This window comes from Pundamilia nyererei, unplaced genomic scaffold (assembly GCF_000239375.1).
Source record: "Pundamilia nyererei isolate P.nyererei 1_Seehausen unplaced genomic scaffold, PunNye1.0 scaffold00091, whole genome shotgun sequence".
Classification (NCBI taxonomy): Eukaryota; Metazoa; Chordata; class Actinopteri; order Cichliformes; family Cichlidae; genus Pundamilia; species Pundamilia nyererei.
In genome coordinates this window covers 2,263,330-2,279,855 of record NW_005187492.1, presented here as the reverse complement: position 1 = coordinate 2,279,855, position 16,526 = coordinate 2,263,330, and the positions used below count along the sequence as shown (strand labels likewise).

General features: G+C 42.2%; 1 protein-coding gene across 1 annotated transcript in view; it reads right to left on the bottom strand.

Moving 5' to 3' along the window:
- Positions 1–16,526, bottom strand: part of synrg (synergin, gamma) — a 45,016-nt gene that overhangs the window by 19,452 nt on the left and 9,038 nt on the right. The window contains exons 5-13 of the mRNA XM_013912474.1: positions 12,480–12,585; positions 12,265–12,376; positions 6,915–6,992; positions 6,597–6,793; positions 5,360–5,617; positions 5,150–5,286; positions 3,292–3,416; positions 2,846–2,908; positions 488–1,447 (exon numbers count right to left, since the gene is read on the bottom strand). Of these exons, the coding sequence (XP_013767928.1) occupies positions 488–1,447; positions 2,846–2,908; positions 3,292–3,416; positions 5,150–5,286; positions 5,360–5,617; positions 6,597–6,793; positions 6,915–6,992; positions 12,265–12,376; positions 12,480–12,585 (2,036 nt within the window). The remainder of the gene's footprint in view (positions 1–487; positions 1,448–2,845; positions 2,909–3,291; positions 3,417–5,149; positions 5,287–5,359; positions 5,618–6,596; positions 6,794–6,914; positions 6,993–12,264; positions 12,377–12,479; positions 12,586–16,526) is intronic.

The following is a 16,526-nucleotide window of genomic DNA, read 5'->3' as shown; positions in this document are numbered from 1 at the left end:
ACATCAAACAGGAGGCTTATCCGAGTCGCGCAGGCAGCAGCTGGGGGACCTCGTCTGTGAACTATGACTGCCAGCACATCAAAACCAGGCACTCATCATTTGTAAATAAATAGAGATATGGGCCAGGACCTTCCTGTCATTACAATAACAATATACGGGAAGAGGAATGTGGAGATAAAAAAAACTAATGAGGAAGAAACTAAAGATTTAAATAAATAAATACTTAAATAAATAAGTAATAAATAAAGAGTACGATGAGATGAACAATGAAATGTAGAATGAAAGCTGTGATGCATCTAATTTGATATGTTACTCATGTTTGTGTTCAGCAATTGAGCATGTTCAATTCAACAAGGACCTCATTATTTGCCCTTTGACCCCTTGTCTGGGGGAGGGGTCACTGAGAAGGAGAGGCTGGCTGGCCTTGAAAGCGATATTGTGTGTCACTGCACGGAGCCTCACCAGAGCAAACGCACAAGTTCCTCACCTGTAGCAGGGGGCTGGTGGGAAGAGAGACCCGGCAAATCCAGAGAGCTGTCTGACATCACGTGCTTCAGGTCTCCTCCCATGTCCGACAGCTTCATGTCCAGCTGCACTGACAGCGCGTCCTCAGAGTCGTCCTTTCCCACGCTGCTCCCGCCGATGGACGGGAGGTCGAGGGACTTTACAGATGCAGAGTCTTCCTTGGCCTGTTTGAACGCGGCCACCTTGTCACCCAGAGTCTTTTCAGAAGCACCGAGTGCTGTGCAGAACTTCGAGGACTGAAATTCGGCAAAGTCGTCGTTGTCGCTCTTGAGTGACGAGAAGGAGCCGGCGCCGCTCTCCTTGGTGTCATCGTAGGCGAGGCCTCCTTCCAGAGAAAGTTGTTTGAATATGTCGTATTTGTCAGAGCTCTGCTGAGACCGCTGCTGTGTGGAGGTTTCCCCTTGAACACCCGCGCTGCTCTCGCCTTTAGGCTCTCCACCAGAGCTGCCAAATGCCATGAAGTCTGCAAAGTCATCCTGAGGTGCTGAGGCAGCTCCTCCTGCGGCTGAAGCTTGAGTGGAGTCAGAAGAGGAGCCAAAGAGGGCAAAATCCCCAAACTCATCTGCCCCTCCTCCCGGAGGTTTTGCTCCACCTGGCAGGAGGACGAGAGAGGGGGGCACAGACACAGAAGGGAATGTGCTGGGTTTTGTCTCAGTGGGGGCAGGAACAGAGGGCGCTATAGAAGAGAAAAGGTCCAGGTCAGCCATGTTGAGAGGATTTTTGGGCTGAGAAAGAGACACTGCTGGCTGTTGCTGGGGAAGCTGCTGTAGTGACTGAGAGTTTGGAAAAGCAGAGGGGAAGGAAGGTTGAAAGAGCTTGGCTTGATCTGGAGGGTCTAGTGGAGAGACGCTGTCGGCTGTTTTAAAGTCTGTGAAGCCATCATCGACTGTGCCGACAGACTTGAAATCTGCAAATCCTTCTCCTGTAAACCAAAGAGAAGAATTTAAGATTAGTAAAAAAACAACAGAGCGATATAAAGGGGCCAAAAGGTCTCAGCTGCAACAGCTACCATTCAGTTATTTTACAATCCTAAAAGAGAGAGGAATGGTGCATTAGTTACTCCTTTGCTCCACTGGTGAACTTTGGGCTGCAGTGTGCAAAGAAGATCATACATCACTGCACAAAAAGCTCTCCATACACTATCACTCAAAAGTTTAGGGCTGGGTTTTTTATTTAAAGAAATACTTCCTACATCATATAACTTTTAATGGAATTTCTACAAAATGAATCCTCAATCAACTTTACTTTACTAAAAACAAATGTGCTTTTCTTTCAAATGACCCCAAACTAATGAGAAATGGTGCATGTACATCGACACTACCAAACAAGGAACTGTTGATTATAGTCATTCTGCAAAAATTACCATCCAACACGTCATTTTTGTCTACAATATCCAATATCTTCCAGGGAAGTAGACGAGGCCAAATGGTTTCCAGTGTAATTTCTGTATTTTAGGTTTATATTTTATAGCATCAAATATCTTTAGGCAATGATAGTTTACACCTGAGTTTAGTGGCTGTGTTTATCACAGACTTTTATGCAAATGTCTGAAGTTTTCTGATGAGAGTCTGAACCTGACAGAAAATGCTATTTATGACAAAACAGCTTAGAAAAAGACAGATATGACTTGTTATCAGGAAACAATATTACATCCACAGAATCCTGATGAAGTTGTTAGCTAAAAGTAAAAAAGCTAGAACAAACTATTATCATTTTCTGCAGATAACTGTGATGGGTATTTATAGCAGTGGGAAAACTTTTGCCTCTTTTTTACAAAAACCACACAGAAAAAAGTCAGAATAAATTCTCAAGTTTTCAGCAGTTGTTAATCCTGTGGAGTAACGTATGCATGCTGAAATAGAGAATCTGTTCACACCGCTGGTGTACGGTGGAAGAGCGATAACTAATGGGCTCATTAAGGAGATGGAGCCTGACAATGCCAAAGAAAGGTCACTGCAAAGCATGACTTACTGGAGTTGTAAGAGGTGTCCCCATCGGAAACTGTTCTAATGAAACAGGGATGGGAAACACACTGGGTATCAACGCTGCAGGCTTGCAATACAAGACACAGTGTAAACATGGCTCTGTGGTAGTGTGGTGACCTGACAGCTTTGTCCAAGTTATAATACACAGTTTAATTAGAGAACATAAAAAGAAACCATTTGTTTCCTGGGGATGATGTGATGTTCATAAAGTTCATCTCTTAGTTCTCTACGTCACTGCCTAAAGAGGTCAAAAAGCAAGGATGTGCTAATATGTACATTAGGTGAACGTGTGTTGTTTTTTTTCACAGAGAGATCGAGATGTGTGGGTCTCTTACCGACTGATTTCTTCTCCGCGGGTTGTTCGAGTTGTCTGAATACACTGTATTTGTCTCCAATATCTGGATCAGAGCAAATAAAGAAGAATTGGTAACTATAAAGAGCAATATGAAAGAAATTTACTCTCCCTGTATCGTTCAAGGGCCAAAACTTAGTTTGTGAACTGAACGTGTCCTTATGTAAGCTGCTTTAACCTTCAGGGATCAATTTCGTATTTTAGATGTAATAAAAGGGCTCGACATGATGAAATACCTGGAAATGTCATGTTATCACTTTCTGCTTTTAATGAATCCTTGCCAGTTATCTACACAGGAAGGAAAGGAACGTGCTGTTCCCCATGCTGCTGTGATGATAATATTGTTTCCTTCTCTGACTGACTTTATGTTTTGGTCCCAGTATGTACCCCCAAGAGGACTAACACTATTACATGAGGTATCCAACGTACCTGAGGCAGGGGGTGTAGGCTCTGCAGGCTGATCCACAGACAGCTGCTTGAACACGGCGTACTTATCAGAAGATGTAACGGAGGCGGAGGAGGAACCAGACACTGGAGTCAGCAAGGCAGGCGTGCTGCAGGGACACAAAAGCGAATCGTCAGACATCATGATGGGCGAAGTTCAAAGGTAAAGTTTAATCCCTATAAGCTGCCTGAGCTGAACGTTTGCCCTGGGTTCACAATTTGGAGAGAAACAGCTTGTTTGTTTTTTTTTTCTTTTGTTACAAGCTCTTGGTGTCCTTTCATCCATTAAGGCCACTGAACAGGCAGAAGGTAGCTCTGCTTAGGAATAAAAATACACGCCCACTGTCTCACATCCAGCTCACCAACAAAAGTATTTATATCTTGTTTTACTAATTCGGACAAAATGTACTGGACTGCGTGTTAGCAGCACATGTTTGGAATGCCCCAAAGAACAAGCAGCTGATCCAAGCAGAGTGTAAATAAGTAATCCGTGGCCTGTTGTAACACTAGAGCAACATTACTTTTAAATAGCTCTGTTATATTAAAAAAATATAGTGATATACCAGTTTTTAAAAATTGCCAAATATTCGTACTGGTCTTAAAAATCCTATATTGATTTAGGTCTAAAAAAAGATTTTGATAATACTTCTTTTACTGTCTCTTAATATTCAGGCTATTCAGTAGCGAGCTAGTTTTGTTTAGCGTGAGACGTGAACACCTTCCAGCCCCTTTGATACATGTTAATTACCACTTTATATTTAATTTCATTTAGAGGGTTTGTGCTGTCCTGCACCCACTGAAGACTCCAGGACGTTAACAGTCCAACCTGAGATGCATGATCAACCACTGAAACCCAAAACATATTTTTACACCTCAGTTTTTTGCACAGACTGGTTTATTTGCGAGCTTAAGAGCTGCTGCTGACAGACTTCAGTCAACTGATGAAAGAGCCAGTCCAAGAAAGTGGCTTCAGTCTTCTCAACACAACAGAAAACTAACCAGCATAATCCCAAAATGCCAAACTATTCCTGAAAGTGAAGGATGCTTTAATACAGGCCAAAAGCAAGAAATATGATGACCATTATGCCTGATCATATGTTAAAACAGACAAATCAGGGGCTTAGGGAAATTGTTAAACTCAGTGAATATTAGTTTCCTCAAAGCGCTTTTTCTGTAAGACATCCGACAGTAAGTTATGGGTGCCAGTTCAGGCTGGCAGCCCAATATGAGCTGTTCAGCCTCTCATTTAATTAGAAAGCAATCTCAGTCTGCGGGGAATTCTTGTTACATTGATGAAACCGTCAGGACTGGATTTTTTCAGTTGCGAAATAGGAGAGAATCATAAAACGCCTATGCCACTTAGATTTCAGATACTTTAATTCTGCTTTCTCTTTGTCTTTCAGTGGATAATTGCCTTTCAGCTTCCTCTCACTGAAGGCACGGTTGCTCCAGAAAGGCTCGGAAAGAAGTAATATAAAGAAACGAGCTTATCTACTGTCCACTGAAATGAATTCATTAGTAGATGACCCAAACTCATTCCTATTCAGAGGAGGTTATTACAAGATATTGAAACAGTGCCTCTGACTGTAAGACAGACAATGAGAAGTACAAATATTATGCAGGATGAGTCAGCTATAAATAATCATCTAGGGCTGAATATTTGATGCTCATCTCTGCAAATATTTACAGCACAGAGAGCAAAAGGAGAGAGAGCTAGAATAAGAAATACCCAATCTTATTTAATGTAGCTTATAATTAGGGTCACATAAGCTCTTAAAATGCTCCTAATTATACAAGCCTGGAAAAAAAGGCAGACTCACTGTCTTCATCAACAAGCCTGTACCTGTTTTGGTGCTGTGGTGCAATGGTAGTAGGGAAGCTTCCTCCCGATTCCCCCTGAAAGTCAGAGAAAGCTTGGTCTCCTCCTGCCTTTGGAGCTTCCTGGAAGTCCTGGAAGTCATCGTCATCGGCTTTGGTTCCCTACGCAAACATCATGTTGGAGAGTGAAGTGAGTGAGGTGATCGACAGCAGGAAAATAAGAAACTGAGCATACCTGTGATACCTGTGCTGGAGGGAAACTGGCAATGAAATTTGTGTTTGTGGGTGGCTGAGCCGGTGCTGCCGGTGTCATAGGCATGACTGGTGGCGGGGCTGCTGTGGGCATGGCCATGGAGACCGGGGGCTGGGTCATCATGGGCTGCTGGTGCTGAGGCATGACAGGGGCCATGGCCATAGCCAGAGCCGGCAGGTTCGGCACGGGAGGAGAAGGAAATTGGCCGAGGATTTCCACGTTCATTGCCGGGAGGCCACTCTGAAAGTAAGGACACGACAAACAATATTCAAGCGAAGCAGGTCCCCCTGAGCTCAGCTGTTGTGCAAAAGCATATTAAAACATGATGAAATCTTTGTCCTGCAGCTGCAAATATAATCAAAGCAGTCTTCAACAAACGCTTTGTGTGCAATGTTTGTCAAAGCAGTGATGCCCAGCGTTTTTGGAATCTACCTTAACTTTCTAAAAAATGGAGTTATGTATCTGTGACTGCAAAACAGCCTCAGGTTGAAAGCCACAGATAAGGTGAAGAAGTGAGTGAGAGTAAAAGAGTCAGTTTGAGTCTTTCCATGAGGACTGTTGACAATGACAAATACAAAACAAAGCCTGTAAGACGTTTCAAAGTTTCATTTGGCTGCATTTTTTTCTTCCTTTTTTTTGGGGGGGGGGGTAAATGCGTTAAATCACGAAAGGTATCAGGGCACACGGATCATTGTGAACCTATATAATTTAAAGCCCTTCTGTATTCACTGAACGTGGCCAAGGACTAACATTTATATATAAATTATTCAACACAATCCTTTTGAACAGATGTCACCAGCAGACTCAAACTTTCTTCCACCTCACAAGAGAATGCACCTTGTTTTGCTTGTGTTTTAAGCTTCTTGAAGATTTACATCACCAAAGGTGTCTTATTATTCCTCGCATGGAAGCGGAGGCATGCAGTGTTTCGTGAGCTGCCTGAAGATTTGCATCCTCCCAGGGGTGGTGGTGACAGGCCCGGGCTGAGAGTGATAAGAAGCCTCCTGCCAAACTTGGTTGATGGGGACTCAGCCATATATTGGACTTAGAACGCTTCACAGGCCGCGGGCTGAGTCACAGCACCGCTTCTTTTCTCTCCGTTTTGAACTAAGCCCAGCTAATTTCAGTGAGGAGTTTATGGCGAGGCTCTGCGGAAGCTGTGGGAGATGATTAGTGGAGTTGTTCTAAGTGGATAATTTGTTTTGACTTCAGTGATTACCTGCGCCACCCCAATTAGTGCAAGTACAGTGTAAAGTTCCTCCTTGGTCAGCATGCCAGGTGTTGTGCGGTTGGCTGATGCCCAGATTTGCCCGAGTGCTTCCCTGGGAAGACCTGATGACATTAATATCGGGTAGAGTTTGGCTGTGTCTATCCCTGCCGGAGTCATGGTGATTTCAAGAACCTTCTTGAACATTTCTGGGAAAAGAAAAACAAAACATTTTTGCAATTCGTGTCATTTCTTTCCGCAAAACACACAGCGATGTTGAATATCGTCGTCTGAAAATTAAACTGGATGTTTTTGAGAGTAAACGTTTACCTGGGACGAGGCTGTCGTTGTAAACCCAGGCGGGCAGCATGGTCTGAATGTGCTCTTGTTGTGGATACACACCAACACCTGCTGTCAGAAGCACAAGCACACAAATACACACACACACAGACACACAATTAGCTGTTGAAGCAAAAGTCTTGTCCAGGCTTACGATCTGCCAAGTCTCTTGGCAGCTGAGCCCTGCTCATATCGAACTCGACAAAATTATACACCTGATGTCTGGAAGGCTCGGTGCAGATGTAACGCTCCCCTGCACTGAATCACAAACGCCCTGCCACATCAGACATCTATAAATCAGTCTGTGAGTCATTTCCAGCTTCAAGGAGAGAGGAGAGAGGCAATTGCCTTGTAAGAAAAACTAACTAAAAATATAATTTAACTGCTGACATTGACCTAAATTATTCTTTTCTAGAAAACAGACAACCAGACATTTCAGTAAACTGCTATGGCTCATTTCGAGTCCCTGACACTCTGTCTGCAAGGCAGGTGTTTACTCAGACACCCACTTTGCACATAATACTTCCATCAGTCTTGAGCAGTTAAATGAATCTTATTACAAATCTCCCCTGGTCCCCGTGATGAGCCGCAATATTTCCCCTGATGACGCGGAGGACACGGACACAGACAAACAAATAACAGCACAAAGGAGTAGCAGAGTAGCATGCACAATCAGCCTTGGATTATGTTGGGCCCCAGTGGCACCTGCCAATCCATGCGCATCCCTGTTAAACCAAAGCAGTCAGCATGCGCCAGAGGTCGTTCTCTGAGAGGGTGTTACACAGTGAGTGAACAGACGGCGGCTTATTTAGTCAGCAGGTATCACCCAAGGACCTTGACAGACACAGTCCATTTCCACAGTCTGTGCAGGGAGCAGTGACATAAGAGAGCCCCGCTAACAAGACAGAGGTATAAAGCAGGAAGAAATAGGAGCAGAGATTTAGGAGACGATGGAAAGACACAAGGAAGGGCACCTCAAAGACATCGTCACCTCAGCAGCGAAGAAAACATCAACTTGATTTCATTTAACAGCACGCAGGCTACAACAGTAGGATGCCCAGTCCAGGATCTAGCATAAATCAATTATAACCCAAAGAGATAGAGGAGATTAAACTGCCAGAAGAGGGATACAATTATTTTGTCAGGGTTAGAAAGAATGAAAATATTTCTCAAGGACAGAAAGAGAACTACCACCCTGATTGTTTGTTAATGCTGCAAAGCAAGAGAGAAGCAGCAGCTATGAAGTCCAGTGAACGGGTACTTCTCTCACCACTGTCACTACTGGTTTGAGGAGATGTGCCAGCAGCTGATGGGGGGAGTTTGGGCGCTGGTACTGGGGCCTCTGGTGGCTTTTCTGTGACGAAGACACAGCTCAAGTCCTCGGTGGCCGCGGCCCAATTCCTCGCTTTAGTACTGGGCTGAAACTGGGCTGAAACTTTAGCTCTAGGAGTCATTTCAGCCAAACTCTGCTTGGACTTAAAGCTAACCTGCGCAGTCTTATCAGCTGTGAGATCACAGGAGGAGAACAGCTTCTCTTCCAGGGATGGGCCTAGAGGGGTGGATGAGGAACAAGCTTCTTTAACACATACTAGCAACAATGCACACTTAACGCATCTATTTATAGGCTCAATTTGCAAATGAAATTAGGGATGCTTTAGTAGATTTATGTTATAATTTAAAGATTTGTGTTTGAGATCTGATATGCAAGATAAGACTGAAGCAGTCAGTAGCAGTTATAAAAGGTTGCTAATCATGGTTCAGGCGTCTTGTAGCATTATTGTGCTCCTTTCCTGTAGCTGTTTTCAAACATAAACAGCTGACAATTTTGGAATACTTTCCACAGTTTTCCTTTTCTGCATGTAGCATACGGCAGGAAATAGTCCACCTCAAAAGCATTCGCACTACTAAACCACTACTGTGCTTTAGGTATGGGAGCCGTTGGGTAGATCATGCAGGTGGCAGGACACATAACTACTTAACAGGCATTAACTGAACTTAACTATTTGCAACCCAGTGCAATCCAACATCAACTAACTAATATCTGGGCCAACTTTGTTTGTCAATGTGTTCTCACATGCACACTCAGAATGGGTATGATGAATGCATGCATGCACACATGATTCCCTACTGCACTTATAACAAGCTGCAGTAACATGCCAAAATGTGCAGCAATACACCAACAAAGGCAGGGGAAAACATGCCTGCACAATTTTGAATACTGATTTTAACATTTAAATTCAATTAGTCTTTGCAAATGTTTTAGAAAGCAGGAATTCAATCAGCATGTCTTCTAAGAATTAAGGACAGTTTCTGGTGACTAAGACTGAACAGAAATGTAACTTTTGTTCCTCTAGAGAACTCCACAGGGCTTCTTTAAGAAGCTTTAAGAAGATTTACCCAAAAACCACACAAAATCCCACATACAAAAGCACACTAACAAATTCAGTGACAGATCTTTTTCTTGAGCTGATAACAGCAGGCACTTTAACCATTATTACAGTACAGTAAGAAAGTACAGCCTTTCTCAAGGGGTACCAATATATTCTTCTTTTTAACCAAACCTTTTAGAAATTGCGTAAGAAGCCAAGTATCAGATATTATTTAGTGTTATTTGTTGGAAATAAGATTTAAAAAAAGCAAATGAGATCATTTGTAAACAGCCCCCTAAACAGAAATGTTACCTGACTGAATTTCAACAAAGACACTGCAAGGTAAATTCCTCAGGTCTCTTAATATCAGAGGCAATCTATCTATCAGCCATCTAATCTGCTTATTCCAGATGCTAAACAATTAGGTCAGAGATGTCTCAGAGAATCAAGGATGACACTGGACGGAGGGTTGCTGAATTGCTCTGGACAGAAGGTGATCTCTGCACCCTGTCATTCACAGTCTGAGACTGAAAGCTGTCACAGAGCAGCTGCTCATCCCAGAGATTACAGGGCAAATGACAAATGACATGACAGTCCTCTACCAGTGCACAAATCATAAATTCACTATCAAAAGGAAACGCAACTACTGCATGGGGAAAAACCTACTGAGAAACAGTCATTTTCAACAGTATTCCTTATTTATTATGCATCCTTGTTTACCCTTTAGTGTTGAGTACTGAGGTCATCTGCTGGTCTAGCTAGATGCATGCTCTCACACATTAATGCAGGTCAAAACGAACCCATCATCCAGGGTTACCAGTAAAAGCATTCAGCATCAGTGATAAAAGAATCACTAATGTAAAAAATTCCTCCAAACTAGGTGGAAAAAAGGGCAAATTAGAGGGATGGGAGGGGGAGGTGTGAACAAAGCAAGAGAAGAGTTACCTTGAAATGCCGACTGGGTGCTGGTGCTGACAGCAGAGTGTTGGGTGTCAGTGTGAATGGACACAGAAGAGGGGAGGGATTGTGAGGGTGGAAAAGTCGATTGGACTTGCGACTGAGAGGAGAGGTGGAAGTTGGCAGAAGGGAAAGTGTTTACAGGTCCCTGAACAAAGTCACTAAACTCGTCATCGTCCTCAGAGAAACCTATGTTGGGGGCAGAGGATGAAGGCTGGGCCTGAGAGGAGAACCCGAAGCTGGAGGGAGTGGTGGTGAAGGAGGAAGAGGATGAGGAGGGGGGCAAAGGGAACGACGTGGGGGTATCGACGGGGCCCTGAAAGTCACTAAAGTCATCATTATCCTCAGACATAGCTGGGGGAAGGGAGGGAGCAGTGACAGACGGGTGTGATGGCGATGAGTCTGCAAAAATGAAGAAATAATGATGATGGCACAGCACATGACAAACACACTACAATGGAAGATGATTTCGGAGCTGCACAGTGCAAGAGTGAGATAATGACTTTTTGTGCAAGAGCAGAAATTGTAGATCTGCAAACTGAAGAACACTTAACTTATATTCAGATTTACTACATGTCGTTTAGATGGATTTCTGATAATTCACTTTCAAAACTGCAACATTTGTACAGATTCCAACAGCTGAAGCAGAAGTCTGCACCCAGGAGAAACTGATAAATCTATAAGGAGCCTTGAGATGATTGATGCAGGTTATAGTATTACAGAAATGAAACTTATACTCAAAAGTGTCCTTGAACCAGATCTCAAACTGGCAACATGGAGCAGCAAGTTAATACTGCTAGGTTTCATAGTTTAGAAAGGTCGGGAAGCACTGCACAAGATGCGGTGTATTTGTTAAATGCATCTCCAAAATTTCATTCAAATACACAGGGGTGAGTTAAGTAAAGAATATTATACAGTGGTCTGGTGAACCAGCAATCACTCAGTTATTATAAGTAGGGATGGGTACCGACATAAACGGTAGTAACCAGACCGAAAAGCAGCGCACATTTCGGTGCTTTATTTCGGTGCTTTTTTTTCCTGAGCTGTGATACACTTCTAGCCAATCATTTTACGTTTCCGAGGATAGTAGGCAGGGCCAGGTACGTACGTTCTGTTAGAGCAGAGCTACAGATTAAAAATGCCCAAGGCGAAGCGGTCAAAAGTCTGGCTGTACTTCACAGCAAAAGATGCAAACTCAGCAGCAACAAGTGCTTTAAGCTGATACTGTGATACTGTCAAAGGAGACACCAAGAATCCGATTAAACAGCTGGCGACGCATAGCGTTTTTTATAAAAGCCGAGAAATGCGCCGTATTTGATAGCTTGCTGCGAGACCTCACACCGTGCACGTCGGGTGGGTTGCCAGTTATCGGACCCGGAGCAACATCCCCCAAAACCCCGAAGAATAGAGTCCTGGCCCCTAGCCCTGCCAGTGTAGCAGAAATGATGAGGATGATGATGCAGCAGCAGCTGTTCTTCTCTGCGTGAGTAGCTTAATGTTGTTCTTGTGTGATTTACTTTGAGTAGGCTAACCACGTTATTACATTAATGCATGTAAGGTGAACTAGCAAACATCATCATAGCTACATGCGGCTGTCTTCTTGTTTGATGGCAGATACTCCCTTCACCCTGGCCAAAAAGGCTAAAATGACCAAAGAAGAAGTGGAAAACAGTTAAACATGAGAGGTTTTTGGACAAAGTTTATGTTTTTTCCATTGATTAAGCACTGCTTCCAGCCAAGAGTGATACCATGCCACATAGCTGCAGAAAAGGCACACATTGTTATCTTTTTACAAAAAAAACCAGCTGAACATGAGAGGTTTTTGGACAAAGTTTGTGTTCTCCATTCTTTAAGCACCGGTTCGAGCACCGTTTAAGCACCGGCACCGTTTCAAAAGTACCGATTTGGCACCGGTATCGGATAAAACCTAAACGATACCCATCCCTAATTATAAGGTTTTTTTTAAAGCAAGAAGCTTTAGCAGAAAACACTTTTAACTCCAAGTGCTAAGGTACCTGGCTTCTGGGTCTGAGATGATGGAGTGGGGTGCATCTTTGCATCTCTGCTGAAACCGTCCAGGTTGCCTTTGATTGCCTCCAAGGCGTCATCGCGGCTTTTCTCCCCCGTCTGAGCGCAGCACAATTGGGTATCGAGAGTCCAGAGGGTCAGTAAAACGAGCAGTGGACATGCCAGAAAAAACAAGGAGAACGAGATGTGGAGAGAGGCTCACCTTGGGTTTGACACTGCTGAGCAGCCTCAGCTTCTGTTTCTGCTCCTCAAATTGTCTTCTTTTCCTGTCTTCCTCCAGCATTTTCTGCTGCTGCTCCAGACGTTTTCTAAAGGGCAAGAAGAGTACAGCATAATACATATGACTCTTAAGAAGGATGAGTGCAAAGGAAGCTTGTTAAAACAGCAGCTGAAGGTTCGTGTTGTCTGATGGAAGTTTGTAAAAACATTTCAACATTTCTCAGTTCATTCGGTTCATTCTGCGGTTTACTTATCTTATTATAGCTAGACTTACATTTTATCACTTTAACCATTTTACATATAAACTTGTGGATTAAGTATTTCTCTGCATTTTTGCCTGAGAGGAGAAAGAAGGGAAACGCAAATCCAAACCTATAATTACAAAGTTATGCTCTTAAAAAAATAGCACAAATAATATTTAAATTCCTAAGCAACGGCCTTGAAGTAAAGCCGAAACTCTTCACTTTATACACTTTAATCGTCTCTTGAGTTATTGCGATGGTGTACAGAGGCAAAATTGTGAAAACTGTGTCGTATTTATATTTTACTATTGAGATACAATGGGCAGATTTAACTGACAGAAAATGATGAAAATAAAACAACTTACTAAAAAAGAGAAGGAGGATCTATAAAAAAAATATTAATGATTTATTTATTTTAATGGAGAAGAGGACCAGAAAGCTATCAGATCAGGGGTCAGCTAAGAGCAGCAGCCCTGGTGCTTAAACTGATTCAGTGTGTTAGTTTTTGTTCTGGAAAATAATCTTAAAAGGATCAAAATCCACAAGACACATTAGCCGTGTGGTCTGTGAGGCTGTACTTGGACACAGTGCTCCATTAAGATAAGCAATAAAGGCCAACCTGACATATTGCACGTTTTTTCCTGACAACAAAAATGAGATCAATGTTGTTGTGATTTGGCGCTACATACAGTCGTGTGAAAAAGTCCTTGCCCCCCTTCCTGAAGTCCAATTTTTTGTCTTAAATCTTTCAGATTATCAAACAAATTTAAATATTCGATAAAGATCACGCAAGTAAACATAAAATGCAGCTTCTAAATGAAGGTGTTTATTATTAAGGGGAAAACAACCAAACCCTACAGCTCTGTCAGAAAAAGTGACTGCCACCGCCTTGTTAAATCTGTGATAAGCTCTCTTATCCGATGCTGTGGCTTGACCTTAAAAAGGCGGTTCATGCTTGAAAACCCTCCAATGGGGCTGAATTACAGCAAGTCTGCAAAGATGAGTGGGTCAAAATTCTTTCACAGGGCTGTAAAAGACTCACTGCCAGTTATCGCAAATGCTTGATTGCAGTTGTTGCTATTAACGCTGGCCCAACCAGTTATAAGGTTTAGGGGGTAATAATTTTTTCACACATGGCCATGGAGGTCTGGATTTTTTCTCCCTTTAATAATAAACACCTTCATTTAGAGACTGCATTTTGTGTTTACGTGCATGATCTTTATATTTCAATTTGTTTGATGATCTGAAACATTTAAGTATCCAAAAAAAAAAAAGGACATCAGAAAAGGAGCAACCACTTTTTGACACGACTATAAATAAAATTGAATTGAAAATGAATTTATTTGAATGTATAAAGATGAAGCCAACATGCTGATTTTTATTTGGTATTAACATGTTAATATCCTGTATTGTGTATTTATTTTAGTGAGACAAGATTATTTGCATGTTTGACTGCTGCTCCCCCCCCGGTTGCCCCCCTCCTCTCTCTACTACTCTCTTGCTTCATATTCTTCTTCTCCTTCACACACTCACATGCACTAATTAGCACTACATACAGTACAGCTGAGGCAGCTGGGAATGTCATCAGCTTTACAGGTGTTTGGACAAATTTAAACTGTGCCCTGATGGCCTTTAATGCAAAGTTCATCAACTGATTACAATTCATCATGACGGGTACATGAATCTGTGAACCAAATGTCATGGCAGTCCAACCAAGAGTTTTTGTGACATTTCATTTAAAACCACAAATGTCAACTTGTCAACGGGACCATCTAGGTTATTAGGACTCATCTACGGAGGACCAACAGTGACCGCACAATCTACAGTTTGGGGCTAAAATAGTACTTGTGAGACATAAAACAAGGATTCACTTGGTTCCTTTAAATGTAACGTGCAGACATCGCATTTGAAGATGCATCAATCTCTCAAGTGTACAGTCACACAAATCTAAACATTTAGAAATCAAAAAATAAATAAGTAAACTAAAGTGCAGGGAAAAGTGTGGTTTCTTTTGCAGTGCTCAAAGAAGCATTTAGACACTTTACTCCAGTAAAATAAGCAACAACACATGATTAAAACCCAACCCAGTATCCATATTCTTTAAGATGTTTGGAGTGCTGCTGTGCTGTGAGAAGATGTTGAAGAAGTCCATTTTTCAAGAGCTTTAAAAATCACCTAACTTTATGTTGTCAGCTTTGTGATAATGAATTTTCCAGCTAATCCAAGAGGCTTTACAGGGTTAGTGGGTTAGGGTTTGGGGGATTATACGTCCTAAAAAGTAGCAGAATGCTCTCAGATGGTAAACTCAGATCTTTCAGTGTATTTGGGGGAAAAATTACCTAATTTGGACACTAAGGCTCTATTAAAAAGTATGAGAAGTAACCAGAAACTGAAGTTGACAGAAAATTTGAATGTGTTAAAGGGAAGTTTATTTTCCACTGCACTGTTTTTTAAGCTAGCTGCTTACTTAAACTTGATCTACACAAAGAGGAATTATAATGGAGGTGTAAAGATGACTTACTGGTGCTCTTCAGCCATCTGTTTCTGCATGTCAGCCGTGTACTGGGGTCCTGCTGGTCTCATACCCATAAACTGTGGCTGACCCAAGAACTGCATCCCAGGGGTCTGCATCCCAATTGCCATTCCACCCTGTTAGACCCCCACCCCCCCCAAAAAAAACATGCAACAAACTATTTAGCATTCCTGCTCTGCTCGTGTGATTATCAAATGCTTTAACCAAGGGAAAGCAAAATGTTAATGGATTAAAGTCTTGTTAAACATCACCAGGCAACAATAAATTCCTGTTAATGTGCTGGTGTTTAAAACTGTTTGTGGAGAGATTAACATGGAAGCAAATGAGTTCAAGAGGAGCTGTAAAGCCAGCCTTCCACATGAGTGAAATCAGTTAAATCAATACAGCAGTGTTTCACTACTATGTATGCACCAAATGCAGCCAAATTAGCAAGTTCACTCAAAATACTACAAGAGAATAAATAAATACATAAATAAATCCTCAGGGAAATATTAATTTGACCCCCGCCTCCCAAAAAACACATGCAAACACAGAACCAAGCACAACATATAAGAAATAGCGCTGACCTGCATAGGGATGGCACCTGGGGGCATCTGGCCTCCAAAGTTCATTCCCATCATGCCCTGCATGTTAGGCTGCATGACAGGAACCATGGGGAAGCCCTGCTGTTGCTGCTGCTGCTGCTGCTGTTGCTGCATGGGTACCATGCCTGCAGAAACACACAAACTCTGTTATCACATACTGTAGACATGGTTAAAATATTCTATATGTAACATGTTTATCATGCTTTACTGAATTTATTGAGTTTCTTTTACTCTCTTTTATTGTATTACATTCAAATTTTTACATTGCATTTTTTCCTGGTACCATACTGAGATGCAGTTTCCATTGTTACTGTTTTGTATTTATTTTAATGGTTTTATTAACTGATAGCCTTGATTCTTACTCAGTGCGATTCATGTGAAGTTGATTTGGCTACTTTTTTTTGATTCACGGGTCTTGTAAAATCAATTTTTACAAGCCTTCTAGTAGTTTTTCTTCATATTACTCTCTTGCCAACAGAGAATCTTCACCAGCTGATTGCACTGACAGTTTTACTGCCTGGAGCAAGGCCTGTAAGACCGGAGAAGCTACATAGAAAACAGTAGATTTGGAGGTCTTCCCGCAATCATCATGGGGAATGTGAGGCGTCCGCAAAATAATATGGAGTCTGATTTATCGAGCTCTTCATTTTTTTAAATTTTTTTTTTTTTTT